The following is a 25088-nucleotide window of genomic DNA, read 5'->3' as shown; positions in this document are numbered from 1 at the left end:
TGTTCACTTAGTTTGCTCTCTTTAGGAGGATGAATAAGGAGACACACCTTCTCACAACGGTATTCTCCAAACCGGATCCCACGAATGACCTGGTGGTAAATGAGATCAGTGCTGATGGGATCCTCCTGGGAGTTGTGCCATGGGGTGAAAATTTCCTTCCGAAAGTAAAGTCTCCAGGGTGCATGGCGTTCATGCGTGCCCCGCTCCTTCACCAGCTGCTCACACTGAGAGATGGCATCTAGGACGTGATCCCGTCCTCCACCCAGTGACCACACCTAGAACAAAGGGACACTGCATTTACTGGCATGCCTGCATTGCATCTGAGTGAAGGACAGCAAAGCCAATGCTCCCGGTCTCCCAACACAAAATTATACATATCTGAAAAGGTGAGTAGATGGATGTGGAAGTTACACTTTGGTAATTATGTGTTTTCTTACATGTAGGGGTGCTACTGGGGAAAATTAGTTGGAAGATAAAAAGGCATTGCTGCAAGATTTGCTGTCTGCTGTTTGTCTCCTTGTATTTCTGCTCGTCCCTTGTATATCCCCTTAAATGTGCATGCAAGTCTTGCTGTAATTTAAACTAAATGATCATAGAATCCTGAGAATTGGAAGAGACCTCTGAAGGCCATCTAGTCCAACTCCCCTGCAACGAACAGGGACACCACAGCTGGATCAGGTTGCCCAGGGCCACGATGTCTGAATCATTTATTATTTTCTTTGCAATTAGAGCCTCGCTGAGCATGAAGATGTCCTCAAGATGAGCATCCTGCTGTTTTTTAAAAAAGGCAAAAATGCCAGCACATGAGTTCATAGTAGCAGCACTGGCAAATACCACAGCTTTCAATGTATGTACCACGTGGTAGGGACTGCATCAGCAGCACTTGACACAGTCCTTGACACAGGACAAGAAAGTTGTGTGCAGCAGTGCAGGTGGGAAATGCACCTTTGAGCAGGCACTCTATCATGTGAGACCTACTAGCTTCACCCTGCTGCAGCAGTTCTGAGTGCTGCATTTATGGCCAGCAGGGGTGGGATCCCAGAACTGGGCAGGAGCGGTGCTGCACTGCCCTGGGATTCAGCTGGTGTTCAGAACTGACTGAATTCAAACTGGGACCAGAACAGGAGTGCGTCCAGGAATCAGAGGTAGTCCCCACAGCAGTCACTCTGCAGAAAGAGAAGACAGCTTCAGTTCTACTCTTCTACACCTTACCTTATCAAACACAGCAATGTAGAGTGAAAAACCAAAGATATCCTTCAGTTTGGTTTTATCTGCTATGAACTGACAGATCTCTTTGGCAATGGAAGCAGAGTCTGCAGGGACAGTGATGCTCTGGCCGTTCATCAGGGTGACATTAAACATAATGGGTTTCTTCTGCTTTGTTGCCTGTAAGCCAAAGGTAAGTGAGAGAAACAATTTTGGGCAAACCTTATTTTCTTAAAAACTGAAGAAGGCATTTACATTTAGGAGCTCCACACCCTGTACGTTCACCCTAGTCAACACAGTGATCCTCCAAAGCTCACAGTTTCTTCAATGTATAGCAAGTCTTAAGTATAAATGATGTCCCTGGAGCAGCACTGGAATCCAGTTTCCAACTCCCCACAGCTCAGGGGAGCTGATCAATTCATGATAGTGTGAACTGATAGATTTTTCCTGAGGCCTTTTTAGCATGTTGACTTTTGGGTGTATCCTTGTGCATCGGCAGAGAAATGGTCTGCAGGAAGCATTTTGCCCTGGAGGATGCATGGTAGGAAATGGGGTGACTCAGATTTAGGAAGGAATAGAACTGAGAACTTCATTTACAGTATATTCTAATTCAGACTTCTAATTACGAGTACTAAGGCTGACATTTAAAGGAAGGAGCAGGGCAATTTAGCCCTAGCTATCATTCACACGTCCTCTCTCCATTTCAAAAGCATAAGCCCTGCTCAGTTCCTTCCAAAAATGGTGTGTAGAGTTTCCCACAGTAGATTGTTCTGGCCTAGAGCTCCTGAGTGTGTGCAAATCACATGCTGCAGCTCTAACTTATGTCTTCCATGGGGTTTAGGTTAATGGAACAGCCAACAGAGCCGAGTCTAAGAAGCTGTGCAGACTAACGAAGCTGTCTTCAAACCCCCTGTGTCCACGATTGGACTTAGGAAGATCTGTTAGCATAGATCAGTAAACGCAATCTAGCATAAAATGACACAGATCAATATAATTAAGCAAAAAGAAAAGTTACCTGAAGTTCCAGCCAGCTTGGAGGTTCAGTCCTTGCTCCATTGACATAGGTACGTCTCAGACGTTCAGCACAATATGGTGCATAGCCTGAGGGTCCATTGTGGATGAAATTCAGCAGGTACTGTATGCACAGAGCATAAGGGTGAATTAGGAAACATAAATGACCATAAAACACTAGAAACCTTTTTTAGCTAATAGACTAGCTTAGAATGATCTTTGGAAAAGAAAGACTGAGCTTTTAGAGTTTGTATGGCTTTAATACCTTGGATGATGTGGTATATGCATGGACTTGTATTTACCTATCTGACCTGTATTTAGTGCAGTCATGGGTCAGTCACTTGGTTATTTTTATGATTAAGAGTATTCCAGAAGGTATTGATTTAGAAAAAGAGAACTAGGGGAAGTCAAGTCTTCCATGAATTCTGCATGGCTCACACTTCGGTTAAAGACTGGTGTTGAAATATGTCTTTGATTTGTGTCTGGTTTGTTGCAAATTGTGGCCACCTGGAAGCATTTATGGTTAATCATTTGAGCAAGAGTATTGAATAAATAAAGATTCAGGGATATCTATGGACTCTGTATGCTTCTAAGGCTTAGGAAGAAGGCTGATGTCAATTTGAATCCACCGTTTGTTTTTCTGTGGTGAGGTCGATTTATCCATCTAAATTTAGAAATAAAGGTATTAAAAATATAGATTAAAGAGCTCAAATCCAAATCTATTTAGTTTTATGGGGCTCGGAAATACAGGGTAAGAACTGATAAAATATGTGGGGTTATTTTACACTGGACTTCTGATTATACTTAATTACTAGGTTTGTAACTAAAGATGGGTTTAAAATGTTAGAAAAGCAGAAGTGGAGAGGATAACATTTGCTAGATTCTTAAAGATCTCAAATGAGAGCTGTATCAACTGCAGTATCCAACTTGCATAGCAAGTCATGTAAAATAATTTAATGTGAGTACAGCAATCATTTCTTTAAATTACAAGATAAGCATATGAGATGAGACCCTTCCTGCTGAATCACAGCACCAGCTGCTATGGCAGCCAGACGTTTTATGTGGCTATTTGTGTCAAAACATTGCAATACAAAATAAACCAGGTCAGCTGAGGCATTTGAGCTGCTATAGGAAAGGTGAACAATGTACCTTTACAAATGTGTCTGAAGGGGGAAAACAACCAAGGCAAAGTGACAGAAGTATCCAGCCTCGAGCATAGCTGCTCCTGCTGCTGTTTTCAGTGAGTTGTTTGCAAATCTGGCAATAAATCTCATCTCTGTAATACAACATGTGAAAACAAAAGATAATGATGATAGAAATAGACTTTTCCATTGCAAGCTTGATAGAAAGAAGTAGATCTGAGCTAGATTTAGCCACATTAACTAGGATACCACCTGTAGTGTAAAACTGGAAATAACTGGCTTTGGTAGGAAAAGGCTCAACGTAAGCCCAGTGTCCTCTGCCACCTCTTGTTACTCAACCAGTTCAAGTTCAGTTCCCGTGCTGGAATTCCTGCTGTGATGAGCCGGGGAGCTGGGTGGGGATAACAGTTCCTGCTTCATCTAGATGCCAGATGGCACTGCTGTCTCCCATGTGTGAAGCTTACTCTAAGCTCTCCACAGTGTGTGGCTTGTGTCTCATGGCTCCTGTCTGTCAGTGCATTTGTGGGCTTGGGGATAAGAAGGAGGGGGAGCATCCTGCTTCATTTTATACTTTTAGGAGACTGAGGAAACAGTGGAGAGAGGCCTTCAGGGTGAGCTTCTGAAATGCAAGCTGCCTGCAGCAAGGACACTGGAAATGGATGCAGAAAGCTGTATGCAAACAAAACCACTGTTTAAACTCCTCTTAAGTTTTCTTGGAGCATGCACTTGACACATATGATGTGGGGGAGACACAAGGTGAATGAGGTTTTTGCTCCCAGGTAGAGCCTATGATGAAAAACAGAATGAGGGAGCAGATATGTAGCTTATGGCCTTTCTGATACATTGAAGGCAATTTCTGCCAGAAGAGGATCTCGGTGCATTTTGACAGACACCAAGCAATTAGGTAGAGAGGGATGTAGTCCAGGATTGAGACTAAGACCAAGCCTGTGCCTACAAGCACTGTTACAGAAGTGAGTTGCATAGGCTAAAACAAACTAAAATGGAGGAGAGAATTCACAGGGTCAGGTATGGAACAACCAGACCCTCTCATACTCACACCACACCTGGGCTAATGCCCAGCCTCAGATTGTTTGCAAGTAGGATTTCCTCCTGTAGCAGCTGAGATACCCAGCAGGCAAGTCCTTTAGCAGTTTGATGCTTGAAGGCTCATCTACAGGCTACTGGGAAACTGAGGTAATGAACCTCCCTCCTACATGTAGTGTACATAAATTCCATGTTTCTCACTGTCTCTTAGCTTTCCTTCTCTCTCATAACAGGACTGTGTTCCACCTTCATGTGTTATTGGGTTGCAGCCCTGAGCTTTGCCCCACTGCTTACCTGTGGGATACGCAGAAAGCCATCTGCAGAGGCAGCTGACCTATGAGATGAAGGTACCAGAAAGGGCAGTAAGGCAGTCAATTTCCATCCCCACAAATAAAGATGAGCCAGCCTCTGAAGAGGTGAAAGTGGTATTTGGCCTATGCTTAGTGTTTGGTTTGGACTTTCAGTTAGGAATCTTCAGAGATAAAAAGGGACATTTCCAGCACTAGAAAAGTGTCCCATAAATTTAGGAAGGAGGATTTCCTTGATGTAATGACTGCCTCATCACAGAAAGGAAGTGCAAGTTTCTTACCTGATGGCAGGGCGCAGAATTGCATTGCCAATGATGAAGTGCACTTTTTCTAGGTTGGACATGGGTCTCTCAGAGATTGAGCTGTCCTCCTGGAAACCCTCTTCTCCACTTTTCAGCTGGTCTGTCACCTGAAAGAAACCAATTAGAACTCCTGAGTGCTCTAGAAACCTTCCCTCTTTCCAGGTAGCTGTCCTGGAAATAAGAGACATTCCTGGCTAAAACTCTTCCTGCTGAGAGCAATGGCAGTTAGGAACAGATCTTACTACCCACACAACCTAACTCATAAAATACAGTGTTACAGCACTATTATTACTGGCTAGGAGAACTTGTTGGTACCGTCCCGTACAGCCCTAAGCACATGGTGGTTCTTAGTCTACTTCAGGGTTTTGGGTAAACTGTTCTGTAATATCTACAATTCACAGTCATAAACTGTTCACCCTCTCCAGCAGTAAGGGTTGAAGTGAATCTGCCAGAGAATGAGTATCAGTGCACATTGGATGAAGGTCCAGGCAAAGAGACTTAAGGGCCATTTATTTCCAGTTCTTACCTTCCCTGTCAACTTGGAGGACCGTTTCAGCTTCAGGGAAGAGATACCCTTGGAAATCTTGTTATCCTTTTTGCTTTCTCTCTACAACAAATATTGCCAATATAGGAAATTATGCACAGCAAGAACTACTCATGGAGGAAGAAAAGCTAGTCAAATTGAGATGTTTTTGTTTTGTCCCCTCTGGCCAGAAGGAGCTATGTTGTCCTCCTGGGTCTGACCCCGCACCCTTTTGCAATTCAGCTATTTCAAGTACAGCAGCATGCAAAGGTTCCTCAGCTTTTCTCAGTCTCAGTAGAACAGTACAGAAACCAGGGAAAGCATATGAAAATACAAATATAGCTTGATCAACTCACCGTATCTGGGCTGTTCTTGAACTGGACTTGGTTTTTTCTGCCAAGTGTGTCATATATCTGTGTCATCATAGAACCGCTCTTGGCGTTCTTGGCAAACATTGTTGGCTCTGGTAGGTCCCCCATGAATCTCAGGATGATAACCCACACAACTAGAGAAGCCTGCAGAGACAGGAAACACAGTCAGACACTGCCAAGTGCACAAAATGCCTCATGCTATTTCTTCCTTCTTTCAAGCTGTTAATCCCTGTCTCCTGCCATTCACACCTGAAATTTACTCTCTTGTCCAACCACGTGAGCAACATTCACAACACTCTCAGGAAGAGGGTGCAGCTCTAGTGGGAATATCAGATATGCAATTTTTTGCAGCATTCTACAAGGCTGCTTAGCATCAAGAAAAACTCCCCTTCTTCACCCTTCTGTGATTCAACAGGAAAATCTGCAGGCCCGGGTTGCCTGCCCACTCCTGTTCTAGCTCACAGAGCAGCAAGCCTCACAAGAGTAGAGAGTTAGGCGAGCTCTGATGCTTCCTTTGTCCAGTCCACTTTTGTCCTCAGAAGGTATCTGAAGAAGTCAAAATAAGCCTCAGAGTGCTCTCTGTCATCAGACTAAAGGTGACCAAAGATCTTGTGCTAGGCAGGTATCTATGTGAAATGCCTGCTTGCAAAGCACCACAAAATGCTGATGTGAACAACTACTTTCATACAAGTGATTGGGAGTATCTGCTTGGCTCTAAAGTCTCTGGCTCCTAGCGCTGTGCCTGAGGTGAGGGGAGCAGGTTTATCAACAAGGAGCAAGATACCAGGACATTGTCCTTGTCGTCATGGTAGAGTAATGGGTGCCGCAGGGGTTTCCGGATGTGTGTATGTGTAGATGACCCCTGGAAATAAGTAGCTGCAAACTTCGGGAAGGTGTAGTCTTCCAAGCCATCTGCTTCCTCTTCTAGCTCCACGCTCATAGGAATCATGTCCAGGTCCACCTCTTCCAGCTTGCTGGGCTTTGTTTCCAAATCCTGTGCAGAACATGAGGTAGAAAAGGACTTGGGGGTTCTGGTGGACAAAAAGCTGGACATGAGCCAGCAGTGTGCACCTGAAGCCTGGAAGGCCAACTGTACCCTGGGCTGCACCAACAGAGGGGTGACAGCAGGGAGAGGGAGGGGATTGTCCCCTCTGCTCTGCCCTCATGAGGCCCCATCTGGAGTACTGCATCCAAGCCTAGGGTCCCCAGGACAGGAGGGATGCAGAGCTGTTGAAGCGGGTCCAGAGGAGGGCCACAAAGATCATCAAATGTGTGGAGCACCTCTCCTATGAAGATAGGATGAGAGAGGTGGGCTTGTTCAGCCTGGAGAAGGCTCTGGGGAGACCTCATTGCAGCCTTCCAGCACTTAAAGGGGATCTTATAAATGGGAGGAAGATCAACTTTTTACATGGACAGATAGTGACAGGACAAGGGGAATGATTTTAAACTAAAAGAGATTTAGATGAGATGTTAGAGGGAAATTTTTTACTCAGAGGATGGTGAGGCCCTAGCACAGGCTGTCTAGAGAAACTGTGAATGTCTCATCCTCTGAGGTGCTCAAGGCCAGGTTGGATGGGGCCCTGGGCAGTCAGGTTGGATGGGGCCCCCAGCCCCATGGCAGGGGGTTTGGAACTAGATAATCTTTCAGGTCCCTTCCAACCTAAGCTATTGTCATTTTATGGTAAGAAGCATCTCTTTCTCTCTTATTTGATACTTTATGTACTTTCCAGATAACACTAAAGCCATTTTCAGCCGCCACCAACAGACTACTGGGACTCAGAGTTTGTTTTCCTGCCCTGGTCTTCAGCTGACCAAGAACACTGCTGGTTGCTGGTTGCAAAACGCAGGTACTGTCTTATTGTTCATATCCTGTACTAACCCAGACCATTCTATTCTACCTACTCTCCCTACTCCATCTGTCCAGATGGACAGTATTAGATAGTGGATGCCCAGCCTACTCTACAGCTGTCAGTCAAATTTTGCTTTTCAGAACATGAGATAACTTAGGTCATGAACTTCCAGCTTGTGCCAGCTGGAAAATCACTGAGAGCACTGATAGCAGATCATGTGGCTGGTGCCAAAATGGACAGAATGGCATTATTTGGTGGGGGTCTACTGGGATAAAGAAATAAACCTGAAGCAGTTTTTGACAGCATGTAGTCCCTCAATGGCAGGTGACCAAAAACTTTTGGGAACTGACCTCTGAATGCAGGCTCCCCAAGACACTGTCTGAATGACTAATTTGGGTGTTTCTTTCACTGTACAGTTCAGTAAACAGAATTGACCTCTGATGGAATTCTAACAGATATGTTAGATTTACATGAGCATGACCACTGTACCTCAAAGCCCAGAGGAGCCTGTCCTTCTTGGCCTCCAATCATAGAAGGTAAAAACCCAAAAATTTTGTCCACCATCTCCTGGTCACTGATAACATCATAATTTGTGTGTCTGTCAACAAAATCATTATTCATCCTTTGTCCTTCTTCCTCTTCTTCTTCCAGAATAGCCAGGTGTTCCTTTAAACACAGAAGTTCATTAAGCATGATTGGAACATCATTCTGCTAAAAGAAATGGGTGTGAGGATAAAAGGCAATTACAAAGTGCTTTGCTCCTACAGCTGTCTTTGTAGACTGTTGGTCTATTAATAATAATGTTATATATTCAAGAACTGTATCTCTTAGTGATTATACCAGAAAAGCATATTATGTTCAGTATTCCTTAGCTGCCGTACCTACCTTTTCTAACTTCATAGCTTCTTCCCTTGCTTTCACTGGCCCAAGGACACTAATGAGACGTTTCTCTTCTTCCAAGCGGATATTCCTTGCTTCCAGCTTGACTTTGTTCTGTAGGCAACAGAACCATTCTGTTACTGTTTCCAAAACTGCTGAGCAAGTTACACCATTAGCAAGCTGTACACACCAGGGTTTTATTCCAACAGGGACTATTCCATTTAGGGAATGGGCCACAAGCAGAGATCTGCTAACTGGCTTTGTCTTGTTTGTACAAGATATAATACAGAAAGGAAACCACAGCAAGAGTTCCCCATATCAATGGATAGCCAAGGTAGTAAGTACAGGACTTTATCTGGCAGTGCATACCAATATACACTACATCAGGATTCCCTCTTGGATGTATCTCTAAGTGACATTATCAGGCCTTGCTGTAGAAATTAATCTTCCTTTGCAGGAATGACTAATATAACATACACATCTTATATCCTCCCTTCTGTCAAAAACATTTCTGCTCTGTCACTGAAGTTCTGATCCATGGAAATGAACATAGAAAGAACATGTAAATAAGATCATACTTGCCTTTGTACCGCAAAATAAAATATTCCAAGATAAATATCCACATCTGGTGCTATGCTATGGCAACACTTACTGGCCATTATGCCTCAGAACCTCATAGAAACAACGTCATGTTCACAAAATGTCTGGCACATACATACACCTCCCTCTTCATCCTCTGTGAAGTTTGGCAAGCAAACATGCCCCTTGCATATGCCTGTACATAACACAAAGAGCTTTCATCTGTGCTGCTACCTTTTGACGTATTAGATAACCACGGCATGCAGCTTGAAACCTGATGATGTGTGCCCGTGCTGTTTCATACTGCTTAGCAAGCTGCCGGCTCCGGTAGAGGGCCTGCAGGCGCCCAAAGCCCAGCATAATCTGTAGGAGGTGGAGGAAAAAAAAAGAAGTGATCATGATTCAGTCAAGTGAGTCTGGGGTTCAGTGAGATGAGTAGAAGACAACAAAATTCAGAAGCTGGATAAAGACACTGGAAGAGGTTAACGGAATACTGCGATCCAAGGGAATACTTGGAATTCTGCCACTTCAGCCTTTAAAATCATGTGAGAGTGTTCTTTTGAGGACCCATTCTAGGGATTAGCCTGAGCTGATGACAAGAGAAAGAAGAGAGCAGAAATTAAACCAAGTGAATAGGAAAAAAACCAAACAAACAGGGCATAGCCTTGTGAGAGATGGAGTCAGAAATAGATGGGGTAGTCCCTAGCTTCAGATAGGAACTGGGTCACTGACACAAAATAGAAAATGTTCCTGACTGAAACTGGCAGTTTCTCCTCTTCATGAATGGGAGGTTCTCATATATTAATAATTTCTCCCACAGAAACACACAATATGTGAGCACCACCAATATGTTCCAGCTTTTTTCACCTACAAAAATCACAATCTATACAGGTTCAGCCATTATTTAAAAATTAAAAAGAAAAACAAAAGAGAGAAGTGTGAGAGCACTGGGTTGACATGGTGCTGGAGCCAGGCCTGCCAGAGGTTAGGACAATTACTATTCCACCAGTAAGCAGAAACATCACAGGCTCAGCAAGCCATGAGATGCCCCGGAGTCCTCCTTGGACCCAAGAAATCCTTTCCTTATACCCTGCCATTTTGCTTCTCCCCTCTTAATTTGTAAATTAAATTTTAATTCTCCATACTCCCCTCAGCCTAGGGAGGCATGGTATATAAATACACACACACACTGTATGGTAACTGTTGAGTCCCAGCCTGAAGCACTGATTAAGCACCTGGGGAAAGGACCCAGTGGGCCCTGGAGCACAGGTAAAGGCAATGCAGCTGTGAGACCAGAAGTGGTGGAGCCTGGCTGCACCTCTCTTAGACCTTATTGAAGGGCTGACTGCCACTGGGGGAGGATTTGTGGTTGGAGATCTTTTTCTTGTGGAGTTTTCCCTGTGAGCCTTGATCTTCAGAGATGGGTGAGCGCTGTTCTTTGTTCTATAGAACACCTTTCCATGGTGGTAGTCCCTTTGTCGTTACATCTCCTGTATCACCAATCTACTGGGTTGATCTTTCTGGGTGTTAGACACACATATACACACATACATATATGCTTCTTACCATTCTGAAATCCTTCCGGCAGCAATAGCCTCGCCAAGCTGCCTGGATAGCTATAGCAGACTTCCTCTGTTTCAAAAACTGCTTCCTATGCAAACAGACAGATGAAGTGAGAAGCAATAGGTTATCTCTGCTGCTTCATATGGTAAGAGTAAAGAATAAGGGCGGTGGGTTTTCTCTGTTTGTGGGATTTCTTCACTCTGGTCTCAGCCATCGCTGCTGAATAGGAATACTAGAGTCAGGAAAACTAAAGCTACACTGACTAGCTCCCTGACTAGTAGGCATCTTGCAAGGGAAGCCTGAAGCTCAGCAAGGGCTGTTCCTGCTTCTGAGTAAGAAAGTTATTATGCTGCAGTACAAAGTCTGTTCAGATACTTTATATCGCATGCAATGAGATTATCCTCACTGAAAGTGTTTTGTCTGCTTATGCCTTCTCCAGGCTGATGGAGATATGAGAAGAGGCTGTTTTGCTGGACCTTTTCTATAACACAGCCCCTGGAGAATTTCACATGAGCTCAGCTCGTTCTGGAGCTCTCAATGCTTCTTCAATGATTCTTCATGAATCAGCTGAGCTCTCAAAGTGAGAGTTTTCATATTTGTTTTGTTAACCATTTGCATGTAGAAAGGATGAGATAAAAGTATTATTAATCTACCTTGATACATCTGACTTTGACCTTAGAGGTGCAAGAATACCCACAGCAAGTGCTTCTCTATTGTTAGGAACATTTTTGGACCAAACCAGGAGTTAGTCTTATATTATTGGTTCTGATTGGGTGACACAAAATTAATAAGTACAGATCATGACGTAAAGCATTTATTGAGGACAACTATTTTCTTGACAGTGACTAAATGTCACTTTTGAAGATATTTCAAACCAAACAAGAGTTGTGCATCTTTGTCAAGGTGGAAGACTAGCTGGTTTTCTATCTCTTTAGTTTTCTATCTCTACTTTTTTTTTCTATGTCTTATATTAAAGAAATATCCTAAAAAGGAACATCCTTGTAGCTCTGGAAAGAACAGACTGCACACAAACTTCCTGTTTTCCAGATACTTGGTAAGGTATCTGTGCTGTTTGCTGTGAATATTAAGTGCAAATCCTCCTTCCAACCCTTCCTCTCAGCTGCACATGCAGCAATCCTGCATTTTGAAAAGCATAATAAACTGAGGCAGAACAAATCTTTGTGCAAAACTTGAATAGATGCGCTGTTACATGATGAGCATGGAATTTAGGGCCAGTGGAAGGTAGGACTGATAAATTTCATAATCAGAAATGTTTCAGTGAGGATGTTAAAGAACAGTACAAATAATAATGCTTCGAACCAAATCAAATTCCCTTCTGTAACATCACTGACCTGTCCTTGAATCCTCGCATCACCTTCTGGATAAGAAGAACCTTATCTGTGAGTATCTTCTGTCGTTCCAACTCCAATATTGTATCATGATAATCCTGTTAAAAGAAATTATTGATATACAGCTGAACAAACATCCCCACAACTTCTGAAAACTGGACACAAGGTCTGAGAGAGGTGCAGAATCAACATGGCATAGTGCAAACTGGGATTCAAATGTGCAATCTGCAGTAGAAAGAGCATGCACCACCCAGCCATGCCGTGTCTGGCAGTAGCAATGAACAAGCACAGAATCTGTCTAAAGAAGGGATGTCTTTTTTTTTTACCTTGCTTAGGGCAAGGAAGGTTCCCTGTGACAGCATGCTGGTATTCAGTTATTTTTTTATGCTCTGGGCTTGAGCAGAGTCCAATGTATCACCCTCTACTGTTTCAGCTACACCACTGGAGAACAGGAAAAGGATCAGCCCCTTCCTACACCAAGCTTGTGCCCATCAAATTACATTGTCTTCAAGAACACAGATCCAGTCTGAGTTTCAAGAGAGACCTTTAAGCAAACCCAGTCCTTCTAGGTCACCACTCTTGTGCTGACAGGTCAAGCTTTACGGTGAAGTGCCCAGTTCTTCAGGAGAAGAGACAATAAACTGTTATTTTTACTTACCTTAAGGAAAATCTTGGTCTTTCCAGCCTGCCAGCTTTCATCTTTGCCCAGAACTGCTTCAGAGATTCTGATACAGCACTGTCGAGCATCATTCTTCAGCTGATGTGCAAAAGCATCATTATGTTAGGGCTTGTTTGGAAACAGAGTGGCTGTACTATGTAAGGAACCTATGGCCCTGCATTTCTAAGAGCAAAGAATGCAAACAGATGAGGTCTGACAGACCTCTGGGCCAGCAGGATAATGAATGAAAGTGTTCAGCTCAAATGGTCAAGAAAAGGAGGAACATTAGTGCTTGGTGAAGCATCCCAGAGTTGAAATGACAGGAAAATTGTCACTTCTGACAATGTCAGAAGTGTGTGACTGCAGAAAAACAAACAACTTGAGGGCAGTAGTAATGCCATCCTATCCTGGAGCAAGTCCAGGATAGCTGGACCTAAAAGCACTCTAGTTTTGGCTAAGGTCCAAGTGGGGATCTCAGTATTTAGCTACGGTTCCTGTGATGACAGTTCTCTCTGTTGTGCCAGCAGTAATCTAAGAACTTTCTCTGGTGGGAGAGACCTAACACCTCATAAGGAAAAGTTAGACTTGCTTAAAGCAAGCTCGTGCTAACACACCGGTTCTAGAGCAGACCGCGGCAGGAGAACTCTGTATCTCTCAAAGAACTCCTCAAAAGTGTAGCGAACTGGGTAGCCAGCTTTCCTGATCCGAATGGTCTCCATCATCCCTGAGTATCGCAGCTGTTTGATACACAGCTCCCGGTCAAACAGCTGGAAAAGAAAGCAGACAAGGAGTTAATACAGAAAGAGGCTGCACATGCAGCGTTCCTCAGAACACATCTATTAACCTGAGAACTCAGCTGCAAAACGGACTGCTATGTTTTTCTTAATTGTACTCTTATTTCAGTGTCCCAGATTAATTAATTACAGGCATAGACATGCCACTTTAAAGGGTCTTCACCATTTGTTTGGCAGCAGAAACAGTCTATTAAGTTCTGACTGGCTTTAGCAACCATTTTCAATTCTATAAATGTAATTTCAGGTGAATGATCATTTTGTTTTGCAGGTGCAAGTAACTGAAATAGAAACTTAAGTCCTTTGGGCTTAGTACATCATGACTGCTGCTAGTTTCTTGTAATGTAGATTAAAAATAGGCTCACTAATCCACATGCACAACTTTAAAAACAATTAAGTCACTCGACCAACAACAAACAAGGATTTAGTGTAGAAATGGGTTTTGATCCCCCAAGATCTAGCTAAGTGTTTTAATAACAAACTTGAGCCTCTTCTCCCGTGGTGTCAAATTTAGCTGTATCATCCATCTCACCCACAGCTTCCTTCATCTCTCTCAGGTTGTTTCATGGTCTAGTCATTGCTGGATCTCAGTTTTTATTTGTCTCCTTGTTGGGGGCTGGAAACTCTCCAGTTCTCTGTTTATAAGAATGGCTTCTACAGTTGCTCCCAGTAGTACAACTATGTGCTCTTTTAGCAACCCATCGCTCTAGAATGGATTTACAGATGATTTTATAAATGAACTTTGCTATATCATACTGCCCTTTTTACTCCAGTAATACCTTGCCCTCCAGTTCTTGGCTGAAGTACAGATAGAAAATCCTACACAGCAACTGACAGCTTTTTCTCATTAAGAAGTTTACTGAAAACAAGACCTCATATTGTTAAATCATTACCAGTGGTTTCTTGTAGTCATTGGGTTTGATGCAGCGGATGAAGTATGGCTGGCACTGACCAAGAATTTTCATTAGCTTTTCCAGGGACTGCTTGAACTGTCCACCCAGAGTAGATAGCCGTTTGGTGGTATCCAGGCCCTGGGAAGAGTAAGCACATGGTGTCTGCTACATTGATCATCATCAGAGGGCCAGTTAATCTTTCTATTTCTGTACTAGGTAGTGGCACCATACAATGGCCAGGAAATGTTATTTACCTATAAAGGAGCTAAATCTGCCTTCTGCATCTTACAACCTCACTGATACCCAGCACTACTTAGGCATAAGTTCTAGCAGTAGGGCTGGCAGTGGTGGAAAAAATTCAACCTACTGGAGCCCACATAGGCCCCTCTCTTCTAACCAAGACTGTGCCTTGTATAGGGCTTGGGTGCCAAGCTATTATTCACAGATGCATGCCTGAAAGTTTGGCAGGAAACAGCCACTCCCAAAAATAGCCTCTTGAGCAGGCAGGCGGTTTGCTGCCAGCTCATAGCCAGCTAGTGCTGCTAAGGATTCAGAACAGCTCTTTCTTTATCGTTTAGGGTGGTTTCCTTGCTCATTAACACTACAATAAGTAGTGAAAGGCAAACTTCTACTGGAGGATAATGTAAAAGCTGCTTTATTTTTGCCTGCAGATGCAGTGCTTTAAGTCTCACAGCTTCTGAGCTGAATTTTGCTCCAGCTGCACTACTGTAAGCCCAGGATTGCACTTGGCTGCAATTATCTCCTGACTTCCCCAGCTCCCCTGCAAGCACAGTTCCACCTTTGTCCTCTTCCAAACATTATCACAATAGGCCTTAGCTGCTCCTTCTGCGTTTTAAGAGTGTATTAAATTACATTGAGAGCAGTGCAGATTCCAAGTAACAAGAAGAATCCACTGGCTTTTTTCCTACAGTCTTCCTATGAGCTTGGAGTCATTACAGCACAATACAGCTTTTTGTTTTGTTTTAGCTAAAATTGTGGGTTTTTTTTTCACTTGTTTGTTTGTTTTTCCCACTGCAGATAAATTTAAATCCCAGTGGCTCTCGTTACTTTAATGATCTTTATAGTACCTCATTCTGCCGGTTCTTAGATTTAAAGTGCCCTTTTCAATATCTGAGCTGCCCCCTTCTGCTCTCAGCTATATGGCAATGCTGCCCTCCAGCGACCAAACACTCATGCCTTGTAAAGTAGCTCCTGGGAATACTTCATAGCAGCTCTGATGCTTTTTAGGCCTAGCAAACATCTGTTTGAAGTAGATACAATAACATCATATAGACGTTTAAACTCCATTAGTGCCAAAAGCAGTTTGCACTCCCAGACCATGGGGGCTTTTCTGCTGTACCAGTAAATCAATGGGATGATCTCAGAAGGCTGAAGCCAGGCGCTCCCTGTCTCACAGACTGCCTTTAGACATGACACTGTTAGGTGGAACTTGTTGTTGTGAGTTTTTGTGGATGGTAGTCCACATTTAATAGCTCTTTTCTTTTCATGCCGCTCTACTTTCTAAATGTTCTCCTAAGGAAACTTTTTTTCCCCAGTAACACAACCTTATTTAAAGAGAAAAACTCATCAGACCAACATAGATAGGCCTGATATTTAATCTTAAGTTACTCATAACATTTAATAGATGCTAAGCCATCTCCATGTTGTATCTGGTACCACTTCTTTTTTCTCCCACAGGTTGTTTACCTGTCCGTAGCCAGATGTTCTGGACAGCAAAAAGCCACAGTGGGCTAGAGACTGAGGAAGAGAGAAAAGGATCAGAAGAAAATGCCAGGAGAATAGGGAGATAACAGGTAAGACAACAAGTTAACTGTTCACCCTCTACTCTGAGAAGGAAGCTGAGACATATAAACACTAAGAGCAAAAGTACCTTCACACAATACTGATACTGCATGGTTAAGGGCTGAGAAATAAAGATACATGAACACTGCAGCAAGGCAGAGAGCCTGGATTCTGGCCCACCGTGTTTCCAGACCACTGCACTTCACTGGGGCTCCTGACACCACCAGGAACTGATGTTTCTGTGATAATTAGCTACCAGGAACTGTGTCACAAAGGCTCTGAACATGGAGGGAGAGCTAAAACTGCAGCAATGTGCAAGTTAGTGAGACTGTCTATGGGAGATGGAGTGGCCTTCTGTGACAACACAAGTATTTGCTCTTTCTGCTAGCCAGCCACTCTGCGAGAAGGGAAAGGCCAGGACTCTCCTAACTTTTCCTCCAGAATCCTTTGAAGAAATGAAAGGGGAAGGCATGTGCAGAAATAGTGCAATAGAAAGTGAAGGTCAAGAACAGCCAGAGCATTATAGTAGGGAAATTAGTTGGTTTTGCAGCGCAGTGTCAGTAAGCCAACCTTGTAGGCCTGATCACTTCCAAGATGCCGGATGGTCCCACGTCCCAGACTAGTTGGGGTTGTTTCCACCTGGAAAATCTCCTTCAGGAATTTATTTTTGGAGGAATGAACCGCTTGCATTACATTCGCACTCAGTGTGTCCCTGTTTTTCTCCAAGAAATCTATAGGATGGAAAAAAAAGAACAGCTTGTCATCTCTGCAGCCTACTGGCTCTAATGCAACTCTGCCAAGCTAAAATCTACTTCATCTACAGTAACTTGATGATTAGTTTACAGTAATCCTCTTGACCTCCTGACTTCAGCTAAATAAACCTGAATGTTTTGAACTCTCATCTTGAGAGATCACAGATCAACACTACTCTGGAGTGCCATACAGCCATGGCAAATGATGCTCTTTTCTTCACCTTCCCCATCCAGGCAAGAAAGGCTCACCTTTTGATTCATAAAAGACAGCCCCAGCAAAGTGGTTAATGCCAAACTTGGTGTCATGGTCACTCTTAGGTGGGATATAGACTCTACTTTTTCCATGGAGGGAATTGATTTTGATAAGCATGGTGGCATCTGTGCCCTAGAAACAAATAGAGGTGGAAAAGGACAGTTAAGTAGATTCTTTGTTATAGCACAAAACTATGCCCAGCAAACAAACACATAAGGTTCTTCAAGATAACAAAGGCTTAAATTCTGCCCCTTATTTGTGAAGTAACCAGGTAGGCACACAGGGCCTGCTTTCACTGCCCTACTGGTACAAGACTCAGAGATCCTCAGAAGAAGGCAGCCCAAAGCAGATACCCAGCATGGACTGTGTCTCCTACAGTCCAGCAGCCAGTTGGTGCCATCACATCCTCATCCCCTCGGGATGCATATGAGGGTAGCTCTGCTCACTTGCCCATGCTAGGGTAGTGCTGTGCTACCTGAGAAGCTATGTACCCTGGGAATCATAGAAGAGACTTTTTTTCCTCCTGATTACAGGACATACAGTTGGGACCACACGCTTCTCAGGAAAGAAAGGGGAAAGCTCTCTGTTTGTACACAAGCCTCTTAAATTGCTGCCTGACGACTACAGGTGAGCTGAGGCAGAAGCTTGCTTTCCTGGATAAGCTGGTGTTGCCATCTGATTCCTTTACTGATGGTCCTGCTTACCCCCACCATGCTCTGGAGACCATGGAAATGTGCAGCAGCTATGTTTGAGATCAGATGCTACTCTAACCCTGTTCTTCTGTTGGAGATGCCTGCCCTTTGTAGAATAACATTTTTTTTTTTTTCCACAATTACAGTGCTCAACTGTGACTGTCATCCAGGAGAAGAAAGAGAAAGGTGCAGCCCAGACCAACAGCAGAACAATACTCAATATGCAAATCCATACGTTTCCTAAAAAGCCACTTCAGAATGATCATGTCTCCTTCCTTCTCCATCTGGTACAACTGTAAGAGTTTCAAAACAGCAAGGTACCAGCAACAGCACATTCTGACAGAGAAAGAAGTATTCATATAGCAAATTTAAAAGAGGTATTGCCTCTCACAGTGTCTCTGAAAGCCTCTTCTGCACTTTTCTGTGTGTAAAGCATTATTGATATGTTGTGTTCAAAGTCAAATATTACAGGTGAAACTGGAAAGTTACCTTTGGGAACTTGCTCTCCTCATCAATGAGGGAGATGATGTTCATGGGCTTGAGTGCAATGACTTCCAGGGTCTGGCGGTTGTCAGTGAAGTCAATGTTATTCCAGGTAATGTGCTCTGCAAGGTATTCCTCTTGTTCCAGCTTGAAGACATGGTGCACAAAGAACTGCTGAAGGTGTTCATTTGCAATATTAATGCAGAGCTGCTCAAAGCTGTAAGGGGACAAGATGGGAACCCATGGTCATCCCTGGACCTTGGCCAGTGCTGCACTGCTCTACGGCATTTGTTTATTGTCCATATTAAATACTTTTCCAGATAAACTATTGTTATATTCCATGTTACTGATCACCACCACTGCATGTTGTCTTTGAAACATAAGAGATGTGTTTCCTGCTCTAATAAAGATGAGCAGAAATGAGCCAACTGTTGACTGAGTGTTGCTGGTTAAGCAAGGAAAGATCTGTTTCAAGGAGCTCCAGAGAGAAAGGGGAACATATAACTGTGAAAATAGCATGTCTGGGTGAGTGTATGGTCTGTTTTTACTTGCAGTGGCATTACCGCTTCTTTTGTCAGTTAGTCCTTAACACTGCATGTGAGTTTCATTACCTGGTAATTGCTGTGGCACAATGTGTGCCAGTGAGGCCCCATGTGGACTGCAGCCTTTGGGAATAGCATAAAGTAATAGGAAAGAACATTAAAAATGTAGGATAGGCTGAACAGATTATGTTCTAAAAGTCAGTGAGGAATGTTATCTTGCTGAATGCAGGCAAGGTGCATCTGTTGCAATGTATTGAAAAGGGTGCCATGCAGAATTTAGAAAGAATGAAATAAGTGGAACATTTTAATTGGTTTATCAAGGAGGAGTTGACAAACATGGAGGGAAATTGAGTGACACAAATTATACTGTTTGTCACAGTCATTTACTACATACTTCACTGATTGTAGCATACCAGCCTCAACACTGCTCACATGTTGATAGTGCCCCATGATGGAGAAAGCTTCCCTACTCTGGTCCCAAAAGTTTGTAGACTGCAGACTGTGTGATGATTTGGGGAGCACTGATGGTATGGTACCATAAAACTGAGAGTACTGCTGCCTCTGTAGAGAAGGGCATATAGAAATGGTGTTCTGGGAATGAAAACACCAGTAGAAGAGGTAGCAGTGGGACAGTGGTATGCAGACCAGGTGTTTTGCTGACCTGTCCTTAACAGCAGAGAAATTAAGTAGTCCCCAAAGAGTGACAGGGGAACACTGAGCAAAACAGAAGCATAGGTGAAATGGGAATCAAAACACAGTTTCCTTTATGCTATGTACAGAAGCATCCCAAGAGGTCTTGTTAAAATGCTATGAAACAAGGGGAACATATATCTGTTCATGGCTGCCTGCTCATAGCAGCTTCATAGACATCTTTCCTGAGCAAATTCCCAGGGTTCTGGAATAGACATTTGCAATGGCTGCACCACAGTGAAAGCAGAAGGAGAAAGCAGAAATGTGACCAAGACTAAAGAAAAATGGTATTTGTGTTAGATTGTCATTGGGGAAACTTAGTGATGGAAATTTCACTGCTTCTCTGGGAATGACAATAATAATGAAATTTGCTTGGTTTTTTTTTTTTTTTCATTTTTTCCATTTACATTAACTGCTTTTCAGCACCCCAGTGCAAATGAATCTAGAGCCTCCTACCTGTTGTTGCTAAAGTTTTCAAACCCAAAAATATCCAACAACCCAATGGACTGGCGTGTATTTTTAGGCTTCTGAGAAGTTGGGTTAAAAATGGCTGAGTTGATCTTGTTCACTATCCACAGGAAAATCCGTCCATATATACCCTGGGGAGAAATTAAAGTGAGAGCTCATCATTACAGTCTTTGGACAAATCTCTCTGCTTCCTGTTGTGTTGAAACAATGATTTCAAACTATGCTTGAAGACCAAGAGGGAACCAGGCCCTCTGCGTGCATGTTTATCACAAAAGGCCCTTTAACTGGTAAGAAAGACAGCTCTGAAATTATCCCCAGTCTTTAAACAGAGCAGATGCAAGAACCAGTACCTTCACAAAGGCATCCCTCCCATCTGCAGCTTGAGCCACATTCAGGGGTCTGGACACGCTTTCTCCTCGGACAATGATGGACAGGTTTGTGAGGCTGTTTTGAAGTTCACTATAGTCCACCTGGAAGAACAGTCATGGCAACTTGGTCATTCCAGGTAGAGAAAAGAGATCCAGCAAAGAAAGTCTGTCTCAGGAGGAGGGCTGTGACAAACTGCTTGTCCAGCAGCATGATGGCATGCTGCTACCCGAGACTGAAGGATCTCCTAGCTCAGAAAGATATCTGCAAGAGCGGCACTTGAGTATCAGTGGAAAGAACAGGAAATGCCCCTTCTATGTGCTTCAGTACGTAAATGCTCCACAGAGACGTGCTTTGTCCATGTGCCCAGGGAGCATGGGTGAAGAAGGGAACAAGTAGGAAAAGATGAGAGTTTATTACCTCAAGCAGTTTGGTTGCAATTGAAAAGTGTGGTGAATCCATCACATCAGAGCAGTCCAAGTTGTCATACACAGCCGCTGGAATGAGAAAACAGTCATTCTCATGGTGAATCATTTCTGCTGTGGTTGGAAGCTGTGCAGCCTTACTTCTGTAAGCCTGTACCTCCAGGAATGTGGCAAAGCAGTAATTTGCCTGATGGAGCTCCTGGGTCTGAAGATTTTACTAAGGAAGGTTCTAATTTTACCTAGGAGTCCTGGCATGTATGAGGTCCTCACAACTCTAGAACATCACACTAGAAATAGCAGCAAAACTGACAGAGTTATTAGTTATAAACTGCAGCTATTAGGGATCTGGAGAAGTTTTATCTGACTTAAGAATTTTTTTCTGAAAACATTTCTTGCCTTGTATCTAGCTTGTGAGAAATGTAGACAAAAAAGGTTGCCTAGATAACAACCTTCCTTCATATAGGAGAAGCCTTTAGCAGCCAGCATTAACCCAAAAAACCCACCCGGCACCACTGCATCACACAGAGAAGAGTCCTTTTCTAAAATATGAGTGCTCCTGCTGTCCTACTGATGGGCGTTATCAGACTGTGCCATATCAGAGCTGCATTTACGCAGCTGAATGTTCACAGTACCCAGCCAAGAGAATGACAGCTATCATCTCCACAGATAGCATGACTCAGTTGCTCCTCTGTCCTCTGACTTACATAGCACTACAGTCAGCAAATGCAGCATGGCATTATATTATCTGGTGATTCAGTTTGTGTGATAAAGGTCTATTTATAACCAAGGAAACCCCAGTGTGACAAAATAATAAGATGGGTGTTTTTCAAAACATTACCCAGTGTGTAATGTTGCTTATCTGCCTGCCCCACCAACTCTGTTCTCCTAGCCATTTATACTGGGCAGAGAAGCACAGCCTAATCCTTACAGCTGGAAGCAGAAGTACCTCTAGGCCTTTAACATCAAGTCTGAGGAGAGACCAAGCAGAGGCAATGCTGAGTTTACCTTCGAACTCCACATTCCCCAGATGCAGGATAGCAGCCAGCAGTTTGCTGATGTCCCAGTGCTCAGAGTCTGAGAACATAAGGATCTTCATTGCTGAGCGGATGTGGGCATACTCCTTTGCATCGTTCCGGCTGTCACAGGACGTGCAGTTGCCCTGCAAGAAACCACATTCACAGGTAAAGATAATCTTTTCTTGTTTCTTTTCAGATCATATAAGCTCAGACATAAGGACAAGGATTCTTGGCACTGTTTCTGCTTACTCATTATCACCTAAGGTATACATACCTAATTAGCTTTCTCCCTGGCATGAGATCCCTTGCATTCATGTAAAATCTGAGCGCCTGTGAAAGTGGAGGATATTTCCCATGTACTTTATGATGCCCTTTATGTTTCTTAAGGCTGAGCTGAACAGAAAGCTTTGAACTTCCACATGCTGCCTCTGCAGTGGACAGGTGGACATTACTGTAAGCCTCTGAAACTGAGACTCTCAGCACTCATGTTACTGCTTCTGGTACTTTAAGGAAAGGACTGTTGGTACTTGTTACCACCCATCTGCAGCTCCCAGTGATAGTACCGGTTGCTGGAGGAAACAAATGACAGAGGGATAATGGAGATAGTTACCATAGTGAGATAAGAGTACTCTGAGGCAGTGCCCAGATTCAGCATCTTTTTCTGCTCTAGATTCATCCCCATCAGCATACAATAGAAGATGTGATAGTTCCTCTCCTCTGGAGCCTAGAAAGAAAGAGGCCGATACAGCCTTGTTGGTACAGGTTTGTAGCACAGGAGCAGGCAGAATGGATGTCTGCAAGTGCCCTCACCTGCCGGCAAACTCGGGACTTTTCCAGAAGAAACTGTTCTATCCGGGCTCCTTCTATCACACCACTGTGGTTGAAGTAGATATCAATGTATTTACCAAAGCGGCTTGAATTGTCATTTCGAATTGTCTTGGCATTTCCAAAAGCTGATGAGAAAAGGACAGATAATATCTTGATTACTGTAGTTAATGAACATTGAGTCTATTTTTGATGTGCTTCCATTTTTCTCCTGGTATTTTGCATGTTGTATACCAAAAGCTGACATGCACTAAAGAATATCTGAACTGACTTCCTTCTGAAATGACAGGCAGGCGTATTGTGCATCCAGATAGCTGGGCCCTAAAAGATATACTCAGGTGATCCGAATATGCTCTATGTCTCTTGTGACTCTCGTGCTCCCTGCAGTTCTGAGATATTGCTACAATGACACTGCCTCCTGCATCATGAGAACGGCTGTGGACCTCATGAAGACCCAGCAAAAAAGACTAGATAACTTCTATCCTGCATCACCAATGCTTCAGGGTTTTTATCTGTGTTACGGAAATACAGTGGTTTGACGGTCTGTTCCTGACTTTTTACCCTGAGACAAAAATCTTGTGATAAGTGTGGTAAATGAGGTTTTTTTGCTAAGTAACCCACCTTCCAGAATGGGGTTGGCCTCTAGGACTTGCTGCTCTATCCAGGAATGCTGGCCGCTGACAGCTGCCAAAAACTGTAGTATTAGCTTAGTGCTTTCAGTTTTCCCAGCTCCAGATTCTCCACTGCAATAAGAAATGAGATCATGAAGGGTTTGCTTTCTTTTTTTTGGCTAGGGAGGCAAATGGCAGACCAAGGTGAAATCCTACTTTATGCTGTGAAGATCAGGTTGTCTTTCATTGATGGCTATGCAATTTTAGCTTTTCAGCATCTTATCTGCTAAAGTGTAAAGTGTTTTTTAGACTAAGGTTGAGGACTAAATTCTCCCTCTAATTAAAAATGAGCAAATCCATGGAACACATTCTGTAACAGTAAAAAATTAAATCACCACTTGCTTTTCCTTAAAGCATTATCAGATTTTCAGTGTTAGTCTTATCTGAGGCAACTCAGTTGATGTACCATGATCACACTGCATTGAGACTCTGTTCTCTCTACTGATGACTAGCATAATATGCATACATGTCATGTATTTATACTGTAGTTTCTTCCATCTTCATATTAGCAGAGACAGTGTTTTCTTCAGGAAATCTCAGTGTTCAGAAAATATAATTAACACAAGTGTCCTGTCCCCAAGGTAAAAGGCAGCCTAACATCACACAGGCACATATGCGTAGAATATGTCATCACATTCAGAGTCTAGAGGAAAACAACAGACTTCAGAAATCTCTTGTTTATGTTCCAGCTTCTGTAGCTGTGACCAAAAAAAAAAAAGGAAGTAGCAGGGAAGAGAACATTTTCTTGCTGTTACCTCTAGTCTTAATCTGTGCCTTTCCATTTGAAAGGTCTCCTGTGTCTGCAAAAGTCCCCCAAAAACATGCCAGATTTGGTGTCTGCCACACATCATGAGTACAATCACCTGATCACACAGCACTGATCTCTCTTATTCCTCTTCATATTGAAGTAACAGTTGTCTGCAATGGCAAAGACATGAGGTGGCAGCTCTCCAATCCTCTTGTTGCAGTAGAGCCTGATAAGATCGACTGTGTAGAGAGGCAGCAGCTGGTATGGATTCACTGCTACCAAGATAGATCCTGTGTAAGTCTGGAAAACAGTTATGAGCATTACCTCTAGCAGCAAATGCAACCAGCAGTACAACCAAAGGCACAGAGTAGATCTAAGCAGAGTCAGGAGAGAAACTTGGGAGATCTAAAAGCCTGGTTCCTTACCATGAGTTGGGCAATGTTATGGTTGTGTTATTTATGCACTTATATAGTATTTGTAAAAAACAGCTCCACTGAAATGAAGGAGAGTGTCAAGGACTTGGAAATTACAATGTATTGTTCAAGAAGTACATGACACAACTGCGGACTGCTAGAATCTAACATAGTGGTTCTGTATGCACCTCTTGGTAGTTGTAGAATCGTAGAATCCTAGAATCGCTAAGGTTGGAAAAGACCCACAGGATCATCCAGTCCAACCATTCGCCCTTCACCAATGGTTCTCGCTAAACCATGTCCCTCAACACAACATCCAAACGCTCTTTGAACACCACCAGGCTCGGTGACTCCACCACCTCCCTGGGCAGCCCATTCCAGTGCCTGACCACCCTTTCAGAGAAGTAGGATTTCCTAACGTCCAGCCTGAACCTTCCCTGGCGCAGCTTGAAGCCATTCCCTCTAGTCCTAT

At 43.3% G+C, this 25088-nt stretch overlaps 1 protein-coding gene and 1 long non-coding RNA gene across 3 annotated transcripts in view; one reads left to right on the top strand and one right to left on the bottom strand.

Moving 5' to 3' along the window:
• The window catches only part of MYO7B (myosin VIIB), a 51617-nt gene that overhangs the window by 17842 nt on the left and 8687 nt on the right, over window positions 1-25088 (bottom strand). For both annotated transcript variants that reach the window (XM_015277186.4, XM_015277187.4), the window contains exons 5-31: window positions 24319-24503; window positions 23406-23527; window positions 22770-22912; window positions 22570-22683; window positions 21949-22102; window positions 20939-21015; window positions 20503-20622; window positions 20141-20283; window positions 18459-18669; window positions 17274-17409; window positions 16843-17003; window positions 14470-14607; window positions 13400-13552; window positions 12786-12884; window positions 12131-12225; window positions 10782-10866; window positions 9450-9578; window positions 8643-8750; window positions 8247-8423; window positions 6692-6901; window positions 5893-6051; window positions 5540-5620; window positions 4993-5120; window positions 3367-3493; window positions 2222-2341; window positions 1213-1386; window positions 48-275 (exon numbers count right to left, since the gene is read on the bottom strand). In XM_015277186.4, the coding sequence (XP_015132672.2) occupies window positions 48-275; window positions 1213-1386; window positions 2222-2341; window positions 3367-3493; window positions 4993-5120; window positions 5540-5620; window positions 5893-6051; window positions 6692-6901; window positions 8247-8423; window positions 8643-8750; window positions 9450-9578; window positions 10782-10866; window positions 12131-12225; window positions 12786-12884; window positions 13400-13552; window positions 14470-14607; window positions 16843-17003; window positions 17274-17409; window positions 18459-18669; window positions 20141-20283; window positions 20503-20622; window positions 20939-21015; window positions 21949-22102; window positions 22570-22683; window positions 22770-22912; window positions 23406-23527; window positions 24319-24503 (3777 nt within the window). The remainder of the gene's footprint in view (window positions 1-47; window positions 276-1212; window positions 1387-2221; window positions 2342-3366; window positions 3494-4992; window positions 5121-5539; window positions 5621-5892; window positions 6052-6691; window positions 6902-8246; window positions 8424-8642; window positions 8751-9449; window positions 9579-10781; window positions 10867-12130; window positions 12226-12785; window positions 12885-13399; window positions 13553-14469; window positions 14608-16842; window positions 17004-17273; window positions 17410-18458; window positions 18670-20140; window positions 20284-20502; window positions 20623-20938; window positions 21016-21948; window positions 22103-22569; window positions 22684-22769; window positions 22913-23405; window positions 23528-24318; window positions 24504-25088) is intronic.
• On the top strand, window positions 251-19197 carry LOC107051883. Its single transcript, XR_006930945.1, has 5 exons — window positions 251-386; window positions 7638-7754; window positions 8174-10639; window positions 16168-16283; window positions 18116-19197. It is a non-coding gene; the product is annotated as an uncharacterized LOC107051883 (long non-coding RNA).

The sequence above is a fragment of the Gallus gallus genome, chromosome 9, assembly GCF_016699485.2.
Source record: "Gallus gallus isolate bGalGal1 chromosome 9, bGalGal1.mat.broiler.GRCg7b, whole genome shotgun sequence".
NCBI lineage: Eukaryota > Metazoa > Chordata > Aves > Galliformes > Phasianidae > Gallus > Gallus gallus.
The sequence above is the reverse complement of the archived record's forward strand: the minus strand, read 5'-3'. Positions and strand labels throughout refer to the sequence as shown.